The sequence below is a fragment of the Dipteris shenzhenensis genome, chromosome 13 (genome assembly GCF_047967505.1).
Source record: "Dipteris shenzhenensis isolate YYH24624 ecotype China chromosome 13, Dip_SZ_1.0, whole genome shotgun sequence".
NCBI lineage: Eukaryota > Viridiplantae > Streptophyta > Polypodiopsida > Gleicheniales > Dipteridaceae > Dipteris > Dipteris shenzhenensis.
In genome coordinates this window covers 53,272,758-53,293,830 of record NC_141608.1, presented here as the reverse complement: position 1 = coordinate 53,293,830, position 21,073 = coordinate 53,272,758, and the positions used below count along the sequence as shown (strand labels likewise).

The 21,073-nt window shown below is 42.3% G+C and overlaps 1 protein-coding gene across 4 annotated transcripts in view; it reads right to left on the bottom strand.

The window, feature by feature from the left end:
• Positions 1-21,073, bottom strand: part of LOC147895580 (Protein kinase superfamily protein) — a 92,984-nt gene that overhangs the window by 50,603 nt on the left and 21,308 nt on the right. For 2 of the 4 annotated variants that reach the window (XM_087383535.1, XM_087383538.1), the window contains exons 5-6: positions 13,614-13,734; positions 2,750-3,002 (exon numbers count right to left, since the gene is read on the bottom strand). In XM_087383535.1, the coding sequence (XP_087239661.1) occupies positions 2,750-3,002; positions 13,614-13,734 (374 nt within the window). The remainder of the gene's footprint in view (positions 1-2,749; positions 3,003-13,613; positions 13,735-21,073) is intronic. The other 2 variants (XM_087383536.1, XM_087383537.1) reach the window with 2 other exon arrangements.

Below are 21,073 nucleotides of genomic sequence, written 5' to 3'. Positions count from 1 at the left end.
CCAAACTCTGAAAAAAGTAACTCTCCTAGCAGTGGCTGCTCTGGAGGATCCCTGCATGCTGGCCCAAATGGCCAGCAGAGTGTGTACTGTGTCAGTCCAAATATTGGCCATAATCTGGGAAGGGTGAGCCTCTGTACGCCTGGCTCTCCAAATATGCCAAGCTGCAATGCTAGCCAAAATCTCCCAAGACGTGTCTATTGAGGCATGAGCAGCTCTGAAAGGAGTGTGGGGAACATCCTGGAGGGAACAAGACTCCACTGAATGTTGTCGTACAATGAAAGCTGGATCTGGATCATGTCCCTCGAAGAACACATGTGGGCCAATAAGAGAGAACCAAGCCACTGAACCCCAGGTCATATAGAAAGGTGCTGTATGAAAGATGCTGAAAATCCTAGCAACACCTTTCCAAATCGTCCTCGCCTGTCTGCACTCCCAAAGGCAATGCTGTACTGACTCAACTGCCATGTGACAACGAGGACAAGTAGGGTCAGCCCCGAACCTGGATCTCCACAGGTTCACTGCAATCCCTCCATGAATAGAAAGCCAAAAGAAAAGAGTGACCTTTCTGTTCCTGAGGGATTTCTAGAACCTACGCCAAAAGTTCTTCTGCACAGCTGCGGAAATTTGTGGGGCAAAATTTAAGGGTGGATGTAGGGGAAATTCATCTGGTTCAAAGGGCAGTCTTGAGGTGACTTGATCACTGCAACTGGCTGCAATTTCAAGGTACTCTAGTGGCCAGCAGGTCACAGCAGCTATTCACCACAAGTGCTATGTGGACATGAGAACAGCAGACAAGATCCGATGGCAAGCAGCAAGTATGAGGGGATTTTAAGAAATTTGCTAGAGAGTCTTTTCCACAAACTGAACCTGCAATAGAGGGCGTAGGATAGGGAATCTACTTGCTAAATAGACTTGCTTCAGCAAAAAGAAATAAATAGATAAAGAAAGTTTATTAAAGTCTTCGAAAGACCAAAGGGTCTATGAGACTGAAAAACCAGATACAATAAGCTGAATGGGCGGAGCCACTAAGCGAGCATCCACACCCACGACAAATACAAACACAAACATGAATACTAAATATCTAAACCCATGGGGAGGATTTTTTGTGTTCATGGCCTTCCATGGAGTTTGAAAGGCTTGGAAGGCTGTGAGAGAGGACTGTAGAATGCCTTGCCAGGAAAGCTGCTTTTCTACCACTGACCCAGGACCCTTCAGCTGGCTGAATGGACTAAACATATGTGCATATGCTCTCTGGTTTATATGGATTTTTCAGAAATTAGTTTCAGTTTAATTATGATTTTGTTAATTTTGTGCTACTGTGGAAGTCTTGGTGGGGTACCTCAAAAGAAAAGAGATCTGAAAAAAGAGCCTCTAACCACACAACAGAAACTGGCAGAGCTCATGGAACATGACTTGATTCTCACAGAAAAAATCCTGAAAGGAATCGCGGACTATGCAATCAACTTGAAGACCTGGTAGAATGACATTGAAGCTGAAATCCAGTACAGGAATGGAAGGCTGAGCTCGAGGACAGAGAGAATGATGATTTCATCTTTGCTTTTGAGAATGTTATGAGTTCTTATGCTTCATCTTGCCACATTGTTTCTGATATTGCCCAGAGTTGAAAGTCAGTATCAAAAAATATCTTCTAGGATCAAAGCAAAAATCAAGTTGGGGAGAAACAACCACGTTAAAATCTAAACAAGAATTGCAATTCTGCACTCCATCACAAAAACGCAATGACAAGAGAATGCCTGAAGAGAAACACACCTTCAAATTTCAATCCTATGAAACATGCTAAGTGGAAACTTTCAAACCCCTGACAAAAAGATACAGCAATTCTTCAATTTGCTTCATTTCTTGAAAGATGTTCCATGGGTTATTCCCAGACATAGATAGATATTCCAGAGGATGTAAACCCACTGAAGTTAGGACGCAAATCACTTACCAGGGACTGAATCATGCAAAATATCTCTAAGAATCTATGTACTCCTGAAATGGCATACTACACTTTGACTCCTTGCCATGACAAACCCTTGCATCTCAAAGCACACTACAATTCTAACTCTTTGCCATTGTCCAAATCAAGGATCAAGAAACATCACGGCTTTCCCTGTTTGCTACAGCAAAACTCTGTTTTGCTCAGTAGTTTATAATATCCCTTTACACTTTGTTTATTTGCAACAAAAGATTACCACTGTGCACAGCTGATATCTTCCCCACGGAAGATACAATATGTAGCAAAACGTTTAAAGAAAGACTGGCTCAGTTTTTAGGAACATACTGCCACGCTCTGGTAAGCTAATTCCAGGGGTTTTTTAAAAACTCCCCCAATTAAATTGATGTGAGGATTGAAGGGAAGAGATTAAACAGGAATAGTAGCTTGGAAAACTCAACAGAAACTTTTAGTTAAAAACAAGAGCTAAAAGTCTTGCAACATTGCAATCAGTTTATATTTGTTTAAATTGTTGTCACTCTTTGCTTGGCTAGATCTCCAACTCATCATTAACAGTCAAGACTGAGCATGTCAAGTAACCCAATGGCAACCAAATAAAAATTTCAACTTTTTTCTTATACCTTTGCAGCTTTTTTGAACGATTTTTTCTACAGATAAGCCAGAGAACTGAATCACAAATAACCTTGGGAAACCCCAGATATAATATCAAGCTCCTTTTCAACCACTAAGTGCCATTATCGTGCACATCCACTAAGAAATGCAAATGCAAATATTTCCAACATAGAAACATACTTGATAACTACAGAAGCTGGGCCAAGGCTCTGGTGTAGTCGGCCGCTAGAATGCATATAAGCTAAACCATTAAAAGCTCCCCTCAGAAGCTTAGTAAGGAAGACACGCCGTCTCTTGATGGGGCGACTGCGGTCAAAAATATCCAAAAAGTCCCACTCCCCAACAGCTCGACCTTCCGTAGTGGCTGTACTAGCAGTCTTTGCATAATCTGCTGCAGTTATCTGCCCATCATCTCGGAACACAAGCCACTGTTCTAGAAACAGAGAACATAGGAAAACACAATTGTGAGAAATGTACAGAAAGATTAAGTCTTACAAAAATCAAAAAAAATGAGACGTCATTTTATATCCAAACAAATGAGCTGTAATTCTATGTGCACGATAAACCAAAAAGTCAACAATTATATCTAGTCATAAAAAGTCAACAATACATAATGCTTAAGAGGGAAATACAACTAGTGACTCTTCTGCCCTATCCTTTGAATATTATTTGTAACTTCTTTGACTGAGTTTTATCTTGTCTTAGTGTACTCGTTCAAAAATGACCCCAAATCGCACCTGATGGTGTCCTAAATATTATCAAGCTGTGCAATATTCCAAGACTAACACAGTAATGTCGCATCCAATCAGCACATATGTTCTCCTCAATCAAAGAATGACCCAAATTACTATTAAATAAGATCTAAGGACCAGCTTTGCCTTTAGGCACATTAATTTGTTGCTTTTACCTTAGGAGTACGTTTGACTTTCAATAACTCAACATTACCATACACATTAGCAAGGAAGCAAAGCATCTCATACATCAAGGACAAGCTTTACTCTTATGCAAAGCTTTAGGTTATATATTTTAAACTTTCCTAGTGTATGGCTTCCTAATTTTGGCACTCATTTTTCAAATGGTTTGATGATGAAGCCTTTGTCTAAGGCTAAAAGGTAGTTGTTCTTGAATGTAAACCTCCTCACTTATAGGATTTGGCCTTTCAATTATTAAATGCAAATTCTTCACCTATAGCATGCAATGAGCAATATTGTCACACATTGACTTCAATATAGAATGAAGACTCCACATATATGTCTTGAGACTGATTCACCCACTGCAAAATAAGGAACTTGCTGCCTGGTTGTGCACAAAAGCCAAGCAACTTTTTTCTTGTCAAAACCCCCCTAACTTCCACAAAATTCAGTTTATCACCACTATCCGATCCATTGTTGACAAGAATTTCCTCTAAAAATATAACGAAATAGTGCAGCTTCAACCTCATGGCAGTCATTAACAATGTTGAAAAACATAAACTAACCAAAAATTTCAAGGACTACCTACTATGGCATCCACATAAATATCATCAGCCCTAATGGTGGGAGTAGACCATAGTATAAACAATGCTCACAAAAATGCACACAAATCCCCCCACACACACACTCGTCTACACAAATGGATTGAAGACACAAGCTTTTTCAAAGTTCCCCAGCCAGAACTTTGCTAGTACCTATTACGTTTCAGTTAGACTGTAACAGGATCTCGCATGGATCGGTGACAGAATATCCTTTTAGAGAGATCGTTGGCAATGTATATACATGTAAATATGTGAATGTTATGTTGAGTTGGAAAATTACAGTCAAGGATTTGTTTTCCAAGGTCTGGAGGTCTCCAAGAAAGGTCAATGAACCTCCGTGCAAATCGGTTTTAGTTAATCATATGCCCAGGGAAATTTGTTAGTCATATGCCTAGGGAAGGTGCTAGGGAAAAGGTGTGGCTAACAATTGATGTGAGTACCCAAAAGGGCCTAAGGTTATTAATACACGTGGGTTAGTACCTAGGTCACGCTGAAGAAAGAAAAGTGATAGAAATTGTTACATACCAAAGCTAGGTAGGCATGAAAAAAAAGAGCATGTGATTAGATTGCAAATGGATGGATGAAGCCTGGCTCTCAAATGCCTGCGGGTGTTTTATTCCAGTACATGATTTTGATATAACATTTTGGTATCAAAGCATTTTGGGTGTATTGTGTTGTTGGGGGAACTATCTGTGCCAATGTGAGTTGATGCAAGATCAGCTATGTTTCTTTCGTTCCACTGTGGGAGTATGTTGTAAAACAACAAAGCATGGATGTTGTTAATCGAGCATGGGACTGACCTTGGTTGCCTCTATGAGATCTGAAATTCAACCGGATCACGCTACGTTCAACTTTCTCTTGCACAATTTGGGGAGCGAGCGGCTGGAGAAGGTGTTCCCTCTCCTTCCATACGTATGGGGTTTGAATCGCAGCCATTATGGTAATCACGTCATGTGCATGCACAATAATACGTGATGTATGAGGGCTATCTATCGTGAGTGGGAGTATGGCTGGGCTTTGCACAATTCGGTGAGCAAGCGTTTGAAGCAGGTATTTCCTCTCCTTCCCATACCTATGGGGTTTGAACACCCATGAATCTCTCTCGTCACACAGCCTCCGACTCTCATAAGCTATGACATGACCATCTTGGTGGAGGGCAGCTCCTACACACTCCCCACATGCATCGCAATCCACATCAAACTGTATGTGTAAATCTGGAACAATGAGAATCGGCTCGGTTGTTAACTTTTCTTTGAGAGTGTTAAAAGCTGTCCTGAAGACTACAAATTCCTTGGTCAAATCATATAAAGTGTTAGAATTATTGATATATTCTAGGCAGTGACCAATGTAATGACAATAATGGGTTAGGGGCACTTTTCCCTCATCCTCCCTTTGTATTTGGGTTCACTCTTCGATTGCATATTCAGCGTTCAGCTCTCACACTCTCTTGCTTCCTGTTCTCTCTCTCCATTTCCATCATTTGGTATTAGAGCAGGTTACCCTACTTGTGAGCTCGACCCTCTCCATTCCAAGCTTGGGAGAACTCGTCCGTACAGCTCTCGTTACTACACTCCATTTCTGCCGTACACCCAACGACGCTCCAACCATACAACTTGTCGTACAACCTGTAGTATAACCTGCCGTACAACTCCCGCTACTTGATCGTACAAACCTGCAATCAGCATCGTACTGTAGTATAGGTACCGTACCAGCTTCAATTGCCATCCGTACAACAGGCATCAATGTACAGCCGTAGAGCTGCCTATCAGTCCTCCATACATCATAGCCGCTACCTGCCGTACAATACGTACGGTCGTCCGTACATTGTATGGACAAGCGCCCGTACATTTACAACTCTGCACCAGGTTTGATCTGCCCAGTCCGCACAACTGTACGGTTGTCAAAACCGTACCAACAGGTTCGTACAATAGCATCAGTGCCGTATTGTCGTACAATGTTGAACCTGCTTCTTGCTTCGTGCATCAATCGTTTTCTTTGCAAGGCCTTTTTCAACAGAGGATTCTTTGCAAGGGCAGCTTTGCAGGTGTAGATTGCACTTTGCATTTTGTGGATTGGACAAGTATTGCAGGCAGATTGAAGATTTCTCAAGAGTTTGGGGCTTTTAGACTTGCATTGTAATTTTTGCAACAGTTGGGGCTTTCAGTCAATTTGCCCTCTTCTCGTTGCAATACGTGGCAAGGAATTGGGGCTTCTGCAATTGGATTGCAATTTTGCAGTGAAAGAGAAATTTGGGAGCTTTGCAGGCTTTTAGGACTCAGTTTGAGTCACATTTGAGTATTTGGGAATTTTTTGCAGATATTTTACTCTGGTGCATTTTGAGCCATTGTTTGGCTGTGGATTCAAGCAGGTGCATTTAGAGATTGTGGGTGTGCTCATTTGCACACATTGGCAGTAGAATTTGGTTCTTTTGCAGATAAATTGCAAATTGGGGCTTTCTGTCAATTTGCCTCTTTTTGAGTTGCAATTTCTTGCAAAAATTTGGGGCTTTTTGCTTTACACTGCAATTTCTTGCATTTTTGGGGCTTTCAGGAAATTTGCCCTCTTTTGGATGCAATTTCCCTGAAGAAATTGGGGCTTTTGGCATTCTGATGCAATTTGGCAGTGTACAAGCATTTTGGGACTATTGCAGGCAATTTTGGACTCATTTTGAGTGACATTGCAGACATTGGCAAGTTTTGCAGTGTTTGGTTGGCAGATTGAGAGCATTTGCAGGATAATTGAAGTGCATTTTGAGCCTTTGATAGGTTGTGACAGTATTTGTTACTGTGGGCAGATTTTCTTTGCAGATTTTAGTTGTGCATTTTACATCCCAGGAAGGGATTTTACTTTCAGTTTGCTGTATTTTTGAGATTATCTGGTGAAAATGGCTCAGAACAACCCCAATGAGGTGTTCGGAGTTCTCACACAAGAGGATAAGTTGGATGGAGGGCATCTGTCATTATTGCAAGAAGCCAGGTCATTATATTGGAGAATGCAAGAAGCGCATAGCCAAAGAGAAGAAAAGGGATTCCGGTATGGCTGTGTCAGAAGCATCGGCTTCACATTCTCATGATGGGGGAGATGTTCCAGCCGACTTTGTGGAAAAGCACTATGCCTTTCTGTCTTGCACTTCAGATTTTTCAGTGGGTTGTTCAAATGCTACCGCCACTAATGATGATGACCCATATGCTTTCTTGACTTGCAGTTATGATCCTTCAAAGGATGCATGCTCTCTCAGTGTCGATGAGACACTTCATACTTGGCATTTTGACAGTGGTGCTTCAAAGCACATCACTTGTCTGTTTGTATCTCTGCATCCTTCACCCACCAAAAGAAGGTGACTTGTGCAAATAATTCTTCTTATTCAGTGTGTGGAGTGGGAGACATTATTCTCACATCCACTGATGGCACAGATTTCAGAATTTTAGATGTCTCTATGTGCCAGGGATAAAGAAGAATTTGCTTTCAGTGTCCTCACTCAATAGACGACGATTTCAGGTTATTTTTTATGATGACAAGTGCGCACTCAGAGACAAAGAGAATGACTATGCTTTGATGTTGTCTGGCACTTTATATCGGGGTCTTTTTCAGCTTGATCTATGTGAAAAAACATCCGATATTGCATGTGTTAGCACTCCCATTGCTGCGATGCAGAATGCGGAGTTATGGCATGCCAAGTATGGGCACATGAGCTATGGCAGCTTAATGACACTTCAGAGGCATGATATGGTTGATGCATTGCCTCCTTTGGAATCGCCTCCTCCACATGCATGTGAAGGTTGCATCCTTGGCAAGATGCATAGACTTCCCTTCAAGAAGGATGGTGCAGTGAAAGCTACACGGAAATTACAGCTTGATGTCTGCAGTCCCATGAGGATACCTGCTTTTGGGGGTGATCTCTATTTTGTTATATTCATAGATGACTTCACCAACTACACTTGGGTCTATGGTCTCAAGGCAAAATCAGAAGTGTTTATGCATTTCAAACACTTTGTGGCTATGGTTGAGAATGAGACAGGACTCAAGGTGTAGACACTTCGCACAAATCGAGAGGGAGAGTATATGTCTCATGAATTTGAGACATTTTTGAAGGAGAGAGGCATCATGCATCAGCTTACAGTGAGGCTTACACCTCAACAGAATGGCAAAGCTGAGCGGAAGAATCGCATTGCCATGGAGATGGATAGATGCTACAAAGGCTTTTAAGACAATCACTCCCTATGAGGCATGGCATGGGAGAAAGCCTTCAGTGGACCATTTCAGAGTTTTTGGTTGGGTTGCATATGCCCACGTGCCTATGGAGTTTAGACACAAGTTGTCAAATAAGGCACTCAAATGCATTTTTGTGGGATATAGTTCACAAAGCAAAGGCTATCGTCTCTATAATCCTCAAGATTTTTGTTAGTAGAGATTTTATATTCTCTGAAAATTCAGCATATACACATGCTGAATTTCAGATTCCAGCTTCTTCAAATGATGTGTTTGAGGGGATGCTTCCTATAGCATTTGGTTCCCCCGCTGAAACTCAGAATTTACAGCAACCTCCTCCAGATCCACATGCCCCAACCCAGCCACCGGCTGATTTAGTGTGGATGTAGTTGTCAAGCAAAAGATTCAAGAGATACACACAGCCAAAACAGTCCCGAATTGGTTGCATCAGACTCTCAGGGACAGTAGGCTTGAGGCTCCATTGCCTAGCAGGACTCGTAGTGCAATAAGGCACGCAGGGGGGGCTCTTTCAGTTGAGACAGCTTATGGAGGGACTCTCCTTGATGAAGAGGAGCCTGACTCTTTTGAAGAAGCAAAGGATACTGTGCAATGGATGCAAGCCATGCACAATGAGCTGCAGTCCATAGAGAAAAATCAGACTTGGACTGTTGTGGATTTGCCACCAGGTAAGCATGCCATTGGTATAAAATGGGTTTTCAAGGTCAAACAGAAGCCCGATGGGTCCATTGACAGGTATAAAACAAGGCTGGTTGCCAAGGAATATGCTCAGCAAAAGGGCATTGATTATGAGGAAACATTTGCTCCTAATCCAGGATGACAACCATCACAACTGTTATTGGCATGGCTGCACATTTGGATTGGAAAGTCCATCAGTTGGACATAAAAACAGCATTTTTAAATGGAGACTTGTTGGAAGAGGTGTATGTGAAACCACCTCCAAGCTTTGCGGTATCAGATGATGCATGTAAGCTATGTAAGCTGAATAAAGCTTTATATGGGCTGAAACAGGATCCCCGTGCTTGGTATGCAAAGATAGATGCCTTTCTATCCAGCAAGGGTTTCAGCAATAGTCCAACTAAAAGTACCCTCTACATCAAGAAGGATGGAGGGGAAATCTTGGTCATCATTCTTTATGTAGATGACCTACTGCTCACAGGGCCAAATAGTGATAAAATTGCAGATTTCAAGGCTGAATTGAGAGCCACTTTTGACACGTCAGATTTGGGCATGTTACATTATTATTTGGGGATCCAATTCATTCAAGAGAGACGTGCTATCATTATGTCTCAATCCAAGTATGTTCAAAAACCCTTGGATAGATTCAGGATGCAAGATTGCAAGCCTATAGCTACTCCCATGGAGCCAGGGCTGAGGCTTACAATGTACGATGCAAGAGAATCTGTAGATGCCACACTCTACAGTCAGGCGGCTGGATGCCTCATATATCTGTGCAATACACGGCCCGATATTCAGTTTGCAGTATCTCAAGTGAGCAGGTATATGCACAGCCCAAAGACAACACATTGGTAGGTTGTAAAACGCATCTTTCGTTACTTGCAAGGCACAAAGTCTTATGGCTTGATATTTCCCAGGGGGGGTGACTTGCAGATGCATGCTTACAGTGATTCAAATTGGACTGGAGACTATGACACTAGGCAGTCCACAAGTGGTAATTATTTCTTTTTGGGCAAAGCTTGCATTTCTTGGCTGAGCAAGAAGCAATCTACTGTGGCTACTTCCTCATGTGAAGCTGAGTAGAGGGCAGCTTTCACAACAACAATTGAATGTGTTTGGCTGCGTCGTTTGCTTGCTGATCTTCATCTTTCATTGGAGGGTCCTTCTCCGATTCTCACTGATAGTCAGAGTGCTATAGCAGTGGCAAAGAATCATGTGTTTCATGCTCACACAAAGCACATTGAGGTTCACTATCACTATGTCAGAGAGAAGTTGCATGCAGGACAGATCAGTATGATCTATGTGTCAACACATGACAATGTTGCAGACATCTTCACCAAAGCACTTCCACGCGAGAAAATTGAGGCATTTCGCAATGCCCTGAACTTATCTCCTTTTGGTGATTGATCATTTCCTTGTACATGACATTGGCACTACAGGGGGGTGTTAGAATTATTGATATATTCCAGGCAGTGACCAATGTAATGACAATAAGTGGGTTAGGGGCACTTTTCCCTCATTTAGAGGTTTTTCCCCTTAACCACAGTTAGTTCACTAACTACGGTTGGTGAAGGATAAGGTTTGTCACTTAGACAAAACCTTATCCCCCCTTTATATTTGGGTTCACTCTTCAATTGCATATACTCAGCGTTCAGCTCTCACACTCTCTTGCTTCCTACTCTCTCTCTCCATTTCCATCATAAAGGGGCTGCTATATCAGCAAAGTGTATGATGAACCGTCTGTAATAGGAGCAAAGCCCAAGGAAGCTGTGTACTTCGTGTACTGAGGTAAGTTCTGGCCATTCTTGTATGGCTCTTATCTTGGCGGGATCCATCCCAATCCCTTCTTTAGAGATAATGTGTCCGAGATAGTGAATCTCATCCAAGAAAACTCACTCTTCTTGCCATTAATGAAAAGCTTGTGATTTCGAAGTTCTTGGAACACATTGGCCAAATGCTCCTTATGTTCTTTTGTCTTTGAAAAGACCAATATGTCATCAAAGAAAGTACCTGTGAAATGCATGCGAGTCTGAAAATCCTGTCCATCATACAATTCAAAGTGGTCGGTGAATTGGTCAACCCCGAAGGACATCACCAAGAACTAATACAATCTCAACGTGGTCCGAAAAGCTGTCTTATAAACATCTTGAGGATGGATCCTTATTTGATGGTAGCCGCTTTTCAACTCAATGTGACTAAAGATTGTGGCCCCTTTTGGTCTATCCAATATATTGTCTATGTGAGGGATTGGAAACCTATTCTTGACCGTCATTTTGTTGAGGGCTCTATAATCCACACACATATGATAGGAGTCATCTTTCTTTTGAACCAAGAGCATGGGTGAACATAAGGGTGAGGAACTGGGTCTGATGAGTCCTTTAGAAAGTAGATCTTATACATGTGCCATGATTTCTTCAGTCTGTGCTGCGCTCATGTGGTAAGGCGGCCCATTCGGGGGCTCACTTCTTGGAATGAGCTCTATGACATGATCTCCCGGCCACTCAGGAGGAAGTTCTCCTAGAAGAGAATCTAGGAAACAATCTCTGAAAGAATAGACATTTTTCTTTTTCAACAGGGTTCACTTCCACTCGAGGTTTACCCTCTCTCTCTCGTATGAAAACAAAGTACGTAGAAATAGCTGATTTTATTGTCTTAGCAATAGAAATATTAGATACAGCTAGGATTGTCTCGCCTCTTCCTTTGGACAAAATCTTGTGCTCCTTGTTTCTGTGCATGAAAGTGAGAGTTCTTGTCTTAATGTCAAGATTTACTTCCTTTCTGTGGAACCACCGCATACCCAAAATGACATCGGTTTTCCAATCAATAGAGTGATTTTAACTGGTTTTCCTTTAAAAACATATTCTGCATCTACAGCTGGTCCCCACTCTTCAGTCTTGATTCCTAGCCTCAAAGCTAGGTCTTCTAAGATGAAATTGTATGCAGCTCTTGGATCAAATAAGATCAAAGCATTCTGGTCTCTTACATTACCCCATGAGAGGCAAAGTTCTCGAGCTTCTAGGTCAGTAGCTCTTCCCAACATATCAAGGACTTCTCCCGTTAAAGGCTTTGACGGTTCTCTAGCATTTTTTGCTCCCTCAAACTCGGAGGCTTTTCTGAGCACTGGGCAGCCAAATGCCCTTCTTTTCCACAATGGAAACACTTTCCATCCTTTCGAAGGCCTTTATTTGCTAGTGAAAACTTCAACTTTGCTTTGTAGGGCTTCGATGAACCCCTCGGCTTTTGAAACTGGAGATGCTTTTCTCAGTGAACTGTCGAGGTCGTGTTCCTTTTCAAGGTATCTCCATCTTTGCTTTTTGAGGCAGCCATCATTCATAGCAAATATTTCCGTCATTTCTTCAACCACTAGGGCTGAGTGCATCAGATCTGGCAGCTTTGTCTTGCGTTAAATGCTCACTTGGGTACGAATACTTGGATGCAAACCAGCCCGATACTTCAGTATCTTTGACTTTTTTGAAATTACCTTGAAGGGAGTAATATGGAGGTACGCTGAAAAGAACTTCTGATTGTAAGTCTCAACCGCATCTATGTTTGTCATGGATACACTCTCCAAAGTTGTATGCACATCATCACAAAAAATTATTTGGCAAGAATTTCTCGAAAAACCGCTTCTTGAAACTTTTCCACTTCTTGGATGCTTCATCTGCCACTAAAAGAGCTCCCTGCCATGCTCTGGAATTGCTTGTAAGATGGAGGCTTACAATCTTCAATTTTGACTTCTCACGATAATGTCCTATCCGGAAAGCTATGTCGAGCTGTCAGATGAAGTCCAACGCTAAAATCACTACAACTTATTCATGAAGCTTTAGAATGGCTTGGCAGCCTTATATCAGATCATCCAAATCAAATGGAGCATTCCAGTCCAAACTTGAAGCTTTGACATTGTGCACCCATGGACAGGTTTTTCAAGTTTTAAAAGTTCTTGTATAGTTTTCTCATAGGTTGCTTTGACATTTTTAAGGCAAGCTATGAGCAACTAGGATTGATGTGCATTGCATTCCCTTGTTAGCACAGGTATTAGTAAGTATCCTGTAGTTTCCTCAAAGAAAGGAAATGACTTGCAGCCACCTGGTCAAACAATAAGCATCAGGAAATCCAATCAAGGAGTAAATTTTCGATACTAAATCAAATCTATCAGTTTTGTTTGCAGAGGCACGCTTCACTGTGAGCAAGGAAAAGATAATAGCACGTGTAAAATGATATAAACTTTTCTATAGTGGCCTCACAGAAATCAATGACCTACATAGGTTTAACACGGACAAAAGAGCAAGTTGTTTAAGTAGGTCCCATGTCTTTAAAACTTGAGACGAATTGACAATAGAAAACCATTGCGAATTTCGAAGTGTGCATGTTATGGAATCTGGAGATTTTGCACTTTGAAAACTTTGGTAAAACCCAAGACCATTTTGCTGACAACGGATAAGAATATGTACAGCACAGCTTATGAACAAATTAGAATCTCTAAATATCTGAGACCAGCAGATTAAAGCTTCCTTTGCCTTGCAGGAAACTCATACTAATTTGAGGCATATACATGACATTAAATTCAAACTTTACATTGCAGAACAGTTGAATATTGAAAAAGATATACCAAAGATGTGTACCCACCATGCCCTTTCTCAAATAGGCAAAAGAAAATGCAAGTTTTGTGCACCTGCTCTCCTGTCCGAGTCTGGAAACCACCTAAAAGAACTGCCAGATTAGGGCAACTTGCTTTTTCAGATCTCTCCTGTACAATCAGACACACAAGTAGACTTTTATGCATGTTCCTCATGCTGCTTATACATCAAATCACAGCAGAAATATGAACTAAAAACTGAGCAGAAGAAAATTCAGAGCAAAGATATTAATAAAAAGATGCCTTGGTATGCCCTCCTCGCATACTACAATGATAATATGGAACAGGTGATTATCAGACGAGAATAGTATCAAAACAAAAAACAAGAGATGCATCAAGATAATTCCTTACATTCTTCAATGTCATCGACCTAACAATATGGCCAATTATACCATACACAAGCATTAAATGAAGCAAATGAGAAAAATAAAAGCATACCTCCTTCTGTCTATAATAAATCCAATCGTTTGACATATTGTTTTTAACGATGACAAAAAGAAAGAAGTAAAACTCTATGTATGTGTGCGTGCATAGGTGCGTGCCCGTGTGTATGTGTGTGTGTCCCACTCTGGGATAGCCATGAATGTAAATGCGCTCTTAATGCAAAATTCTTTTACACAAAAAAAAAGTGTGCATGTGTCTCTTTGGGAGGGAAAAGAGAGAGAGAAAGAGAAAGAGAGAGAGAGAGAGAGTGTGTGTGTGTGTGTGTACGATGCCCAGACGATGTTTGTCTATTCAGGAGTCTATGTCTTATCTGTTTTGGCATTGCCCAAAGTCTCATGATTCCATGCTTCTTGTACAGCAACAACTCCACGCTTGTTTTCCCAATGCTTCCTTTGGCAAGAACTTCTGGCTGTTTGGTTTTCATCCTATGAGGCAAGGCTATGATCTTTTTTTTTTTGTTGGCTTCATTACTAGGCACTTTGGATCCTATGGAAGGACTGCAATCATCAGGTCTTTGGTGATCCCCCTCTGGCTATATATCAGTTATCCCAAGCATCTCTTGTCATCTAATGACATCTTCTGATGTTTGTAGGCAGTTGTCCCTTTCTTTGGGACTGTCCTTTGTAATATAATGACAAATGGATTTCACCAAAAAATGTGTATGTGTATGTGTATGTGTGTGTGTGTGTGTGTGTGAGAGCGTGCCGCGAGACAGTTCCTCACTTATTATGGTTTTGCCCGCACTCTCGCACATTGATCACTCATGTTTCTCATTTACTGCGGCTTCGGTTCCCTTCTATCAGATTTGGGAAACTTTTCTGGATGTTTGGATGCTGCTCATCTCAGATGTCTCCACTACTCCTTTTCTTTCATTGGACTCGCTTTTGGGTATTATGGACCATCTGGACACAGAGACTGCATTCTAGGATGGGTCAACAGTTTCCTCAGGCATATATTTTCTTCAGAATGTCCCTTAAGCAGTCTTTACATGGCAGTCTTGCTGCAAGGGATTTGGATGCTACTTGCCTTGAAGTGTTCTCTACTTGTTTTTGAGTTCTTCTATCGGGCTCTCTTTCGGAGTTTTTTGCTAGTGTGTGGGAGACTTCCCATATTGTAAATTCATGAGCATATAAATACAATGGATTTTACCAAAAAAAAAAAAAAAAAAGTGTGTGTGAGAGCGTGTCGCAATGGAATATGCAAAATATTCAGATCAAGATGTGTTGGTCATGCAGGTGGATGTGGCGAAGGCATTTGATACAGTACAGTGGGATTATGTCTCTCAAATCATGTTAAAACTTCGTTTTGGGCCAAAGCTAGTTAATGTCATATATTGGCTTTACTCAAATTCCACTGCACAATGCTTTATAGGGAATCATTTGTCTGAGTCTTGGACTCTCGAACGTTCAGTTCGACAGGGATGCCCTCTCAGTGCTTTGCTTTATGCCATCGCTTCCCATCCTTTGCTTCTTTATATGGATCACATGGTTGATGCTGGACAGCTAGAGGGGCTTCAGATTTCTGGTGCACGACCCTTCATTGCACAGGCCTATGCAGATGATTCATTCTTCATGCCAAAGAACAGTCCATTGGAGATTCGCCTCTTGATGGATACCCTTTCAGATTTTGGGTTGGCAGCTGGTCTTAAAAATAAATTTTCAGAGATCAAAACTCTTGCCTCTCAAGCATTGTGACTGGCATGCTATCCTGTGGCCAAGCCAGATTATTTATCCGGAAAACATAGTAAGACATTTGGGCTATCCTATTGGCTGGAAAATCAGCAATAAGCAACAAATGTCGTGGGTATCAAACAAAATTCAGGACAAATTAGAATATTGGAAGATCTCCACTTGGCCTCTGCATGTACGGCTTCGAATTGTCCAGTCTATTGTTCTAGCTTATGTCCAGTTCTACCTTCCTCTATTACATTGGTCATCTCGAGATCTCATATCTTTTATGTCTCAAGCCATGGAGATTTTTTGGAAAACTAAGCTTCATAAAAAAGCTTTACGGTTGCTCAAAATGGACTTGCTTTGCTCACCAAGAATGCATGGTGGTTTGAATATAATAAACATCAAATATCATGTGTTGGCAAGAAAGATCACTATGCTCAAGACATTTTTTCAACAAGAGCAGCCTTGGTCTATCATGCTGGCAATTTTGTGTGGTCAGATGAGCACAAATGCTTATGGACATTGGCTAGTTGATCCATCGGAAGTAGTACTTGAAAAATTTCAAGGTAAAATCCCTGGTTGTCCATTTTCTAATTCCTTGATTCAGGACTGGAAGCAAGTACTCTCTCACATCAAATGGTCTCCTCATCCTGCTTCTATAGCTTCTTCACTCAGAATGGAAAGTATTCATTGGAGTGCTGTGTTTTCCTCTCCCCTTGCTGTTCAACAACCCATCAGAGCTTACAATCTTATGAAATTGGGTATCCGGTTCATTGATGACGTGGTAGATATGCAAGGAAATATTCTCACATTTCCAGTAGCATGTCGACAATACAATCTGGGGATGCATCATAGACCTATTTGGAAAGCTATTGCTGATCTCCTACTCCCTCTGGTTCCGATTCCGACATTGAATGTCAGAGACAGGCTTCAAGATTGGCACCTTCAGTCTTCAAGTCCAAGCATATCCTCTAGGCCTTTGCAGTTATTGACTTCTATACAGGCTTACCGATTGATATTACCTCCTCCCTCGATTGCCCATCATGCTAATTCTCTATGGCATCTGAACAAATCATCAGCCTCGTGGAAAGGAAAATTGCAATTGATATGGAAGTTGAAAATGCCATTGAAGCAATGACTCTTTCTATGGAAATGTATTGTTGGTATTCTTCTAGTGGGAGTGAAATTGGCTCAAAGACGGATAGCTTCACCTCTTTGTCCAAGATGTCACCATACATCTGAGAGTATTCCGCATTTATTGTGGTTTTGTTCATATTCCAGAGACCTTCTAGAGAGAATCTCCTATTTCTTATCTCTCAGATTTCCAGCACACAGGTTCTACAGGTTTTTCTGGATGTATGGCAAACTATCAGCTTCTTTGTCACAGTATTCTCTCTTCTTCCACTGGATCAGATACTGGGCCTTATAGACCCTCTGGCTGCAGCGCAATAAAGCATATCTGAATTCTCCCCTTCAGCATCCTTATGAGTTCTTCAGAGCCTCATTGCGGCAGTCTTTATATGATGCCTTACATGAGGAAGATTTGGATGTTTCTTGTATTCAACTTTTCTTTTACTGCTTCTAATGGATAGGGCTTCGGCTCTCTTTTGAGCACTGCCCGGATGTAAATGAATGTTTCATAATATAAGTATCTTGGTTTCACAAAAAAAAAAAGTGTGTGTGAGAGCGTGAGAGAGAGGAGGTCGTGAGACAGAGGAGGTCCCGTACAGCTCCCCCACCTGTCCGTGCACCTGTACGGTCGCCGTACAAGTGCCGTACGGCCGTACGAACAGGCCCGCCTCTTCCTACGCAATCCCGTTCCAGTTGTGTGTGTGTGCATCGCCATTGCTGTTCCCTTCTAAAGCCCCCCTCCGTACGTCCATACACCCCCGCCTTTTTCCGTACAGTCTAGCCCCCCCGCGCCCCGTCAGCATCTCCGTCCAATTCGTCTCCCTCCGTACAGCCTCCGCGTGCCCTGTCAGCATCCCGTACAGTCTCGTTTATCCGTACAGTCACTACAGTTTCACCTTGTCCGTACTGTTTGCCCTGTATTTTTCCCCTGCTATTTGCCCTGTACAAACCCTGCTGTACAGCTGGTTTTTTCTGCCACTTCATCGATCTTGCCCTGCTTACCTCCATGGAGGACCATCTTAAAAGCTATTCCCGAAAGGACCTGTCCCGGGACTCCAAAAGACAGCAAGTTGATTTCTCTACTTCAGCCTCTGTAGATGCTCACTATGTTTTCGACATGCTCAAGGATGAATTTCATCACAGCCGAAAGGAGTGGGCCAAACCTCCCCCGGCCCTTAAATATAAGCTGAAGCTGCCCTCATTGGTCGCTCCTCTCCGAAAGTTTTCTCAGCAAGCAGTTATCATTTTCTTCCCAGGGAAGCTACCTTCAGCAAATGATGTAGCTCAGTGGGTTCAGGCTTTGTTGGGAGGTTGCTTTGTTGAAGGAGTATACTTTGCTCCTCGAGGTTTTTATGAAGTGCACTTTTTGGATGCCTCATATCGTCAGCAGATATTGGAGATGTCCCCTCTATTCTATGGTAGACAAATGGTCCATGTCATGCCATGGTCGCCAAATAAGGATTATCACGGTCTCATTCGACATCACTGCCCTGTATGGGTTGAGGTAGTGGATTTTCCGGACTATATGAGGGCTGAGTTACCAAGTCTAGCAGCTACTTTGGGACAAGTTGTATGCCCACCCCGTCCTTCGGGTAATCGAAATCGGTTTTGTGTTCTTTGGGATACAGATCACCCAACCCCTCCTTCCATTGCGGTAGAGGTGGAGGATGTTCCCTTGGGCGAAAAATATTTTGACTTGAAATGGGGAGTATTTGCAGGTGCTTGTTTCACATGTCATAAGTTTGGCCACCTAGCTTCACAGTGTCCTCCAGTCCTGCATCAGCTCCCACCTACAGCTATTGCTCCAGAAAATACTTCCCCTCCAACTTATGGTCCGGGGCCTAAGGCTATGCCTAGCAAGTTGGGGGATATGGCATCTAAATCTGCCCCTCCCAAAGAAAATGTAGTTCAGGTTCCAGCCAAGCAAAAGGATAAGGGAAAGGGCAAAATTTCAGAATCTCATGCCTCTCCCCAGGGTGCCTAGCAGCAACCCAAAAAGGTATTTGCGCTCAAGCCACGACCGTTACAATCTCGCCATTAGGATGCCTCTACTTCCACCCCTGGTCAGGCCTCTACCCCTGCTAATAGCCTCACTTCTCAACTGTGGGTTGATGTGCTCAAGAGGGGCATCCCTGTATGTGACAATGATGAGGATTATAGAGCTACTGATCCAGAAGGCCAGGTGGACGTCGATGTCATGGCTGAGGCCTAACAACTTACACCTTCACTATGCTTTTTGGTTCGGCTGTACATACCTTCCATGTCTACTTCAATTACTTGCATTACATACAATGTTCAAGGTCTTTGCAATGTCAATAAGTGGAGACTTTTTTGGCACTATGTACATAGAATGCACCCCGATGTAATTTCTTTACAGGAACACAACCAACACTTCTTGGCTGGCTAGCAAGGCCACTTTGCTGGTTATGACATCTTTTATGCTGGTACAATGCACTTTTCGGGGGTATGCATGCTGGTGAAACATGATATGCAGCCCACGGTTACTTACAATGACCCCCAGGCTCGATGGATGGTGATCAGATGCATCAGTCATGCTGATCTTTATGAAATAGCATCTGTCTATGCCTCTCAAACTTCTGCGACAAGAGCTCAAATGTGGGCCTCCCTCAAACAATATCCATGGCTGTCTAATGCCTTTTTGTGTGGAGACTTTAATAACTCGCCTGCCATCCAAGACAACACCACTCATCGTTCTCACATGATCCCCACTGAGCTTCGACTTTGGGAAGATATGCTTTCTTTCTTGCATGCAGAAGATTTATGGCTCTCAACAAGGGATAGAGATATGCGTTACACATACCGTCACAATGCCTTTACTCATTACTGGGCTCGACTTGACAGATGGTATTTGTTGCATGCTCAGCAGTATGCTAGTTTCACATGTGCACTATGGGTTGATCATTCCCTCTTGCTATCTGATCACTTTCCAGTATGCTTGACATTATCTATAGCACGTTTGACAGATGATATGCCTTTTTTTGGTCGTCGCCTACTCCATGTTAATAGTGCTTATTTGCTTCATCAACAATTTCAGAACATGGTGAGAGTGGCTGTCCGCCCCCTCCTCTTACATGCTCAGGAGGACATGGATTTCGCTTGGATCAGTCTTGCCCATCGTTTGTAGGCTGTTATTCAAGATTATGGACGGAGTTACATGGGAAACCTCAGGCTTAAGCTGAAATGGGCTCAATCTCACAAGCAACAAATGGATGTAATCAGCTCTTATAGGCAGCTCACCTCCTCTGAACAGGATTCTTGTGCTTATGCGGTTCACATCAATCATCAAAATGATCTTTGCAAATTAAAGAAGTAGCAAATCCGAGCTCGCATGAAACCCCTTTTGGATAAGGGCTGCTCCTCCAAAGCCTTCTTCAAAAGCCTGCATGCGGATAGGCAAAAGGAGGATATTTGCAAGATCAGGCAAGATGATGGCACCTGGACCACCTCCAAATCAAAATTGGAATCGCAATGCTCTAGTCATTTCCAGCATCTCTTTTCTCCTCAGCCTGATCATTCAATGCAAGTGAATGCAGCTAGGTCTCAATTTCTGATGCATGTTCAGCCTATATTGTCCCCGGAACAGGCTCATGCACTAGAGCAGCCCTTTATGCTTAATGAACTGGATGATGCTTTGAGTCATTTACGTAAAGGCAGCTCTCCTGGTTGGGATGGATTGACTGTTGAATTTTTCCGTGCATTTTGGGGTGATCTCAAGAACACTCTGCTTCTTATGATCAATCATGCTTGGGCAGAACAATCTCTTCCTCCTTCTTGGAAACATGGCCTTGTCAAATTGATCCCCAAAAAAAGGTTGTGTGAGACAATGGCTGATTGGCGACCCATATCTCTTATGCCAGTCATTTACAAACTCATTGCCAAAATGATTGTCCTCAGGGTTCGATTCATCTTGCAAGCAGGACTTCATCCCAGGCAGTATGGGTTTGTTCCCAGAAGACAGATTACTGACAATATCTCCAATGCTTTGCTTGCAATTGAGTATGCCAAATATTCTAAACAAGATGTTCTCATTCTGCAAGTGGACATTGCCAAAGCATTTGATACTGTCCATTGGGATTTTATTTCTCAGACTATGCATAAGTTGGGATTTGGCCCTCGGCTGGTCCATATTTACTGGTTCTATTCTCATGCCACTGCGCAGTGTTTGCTTGGTGGTGGGTTGT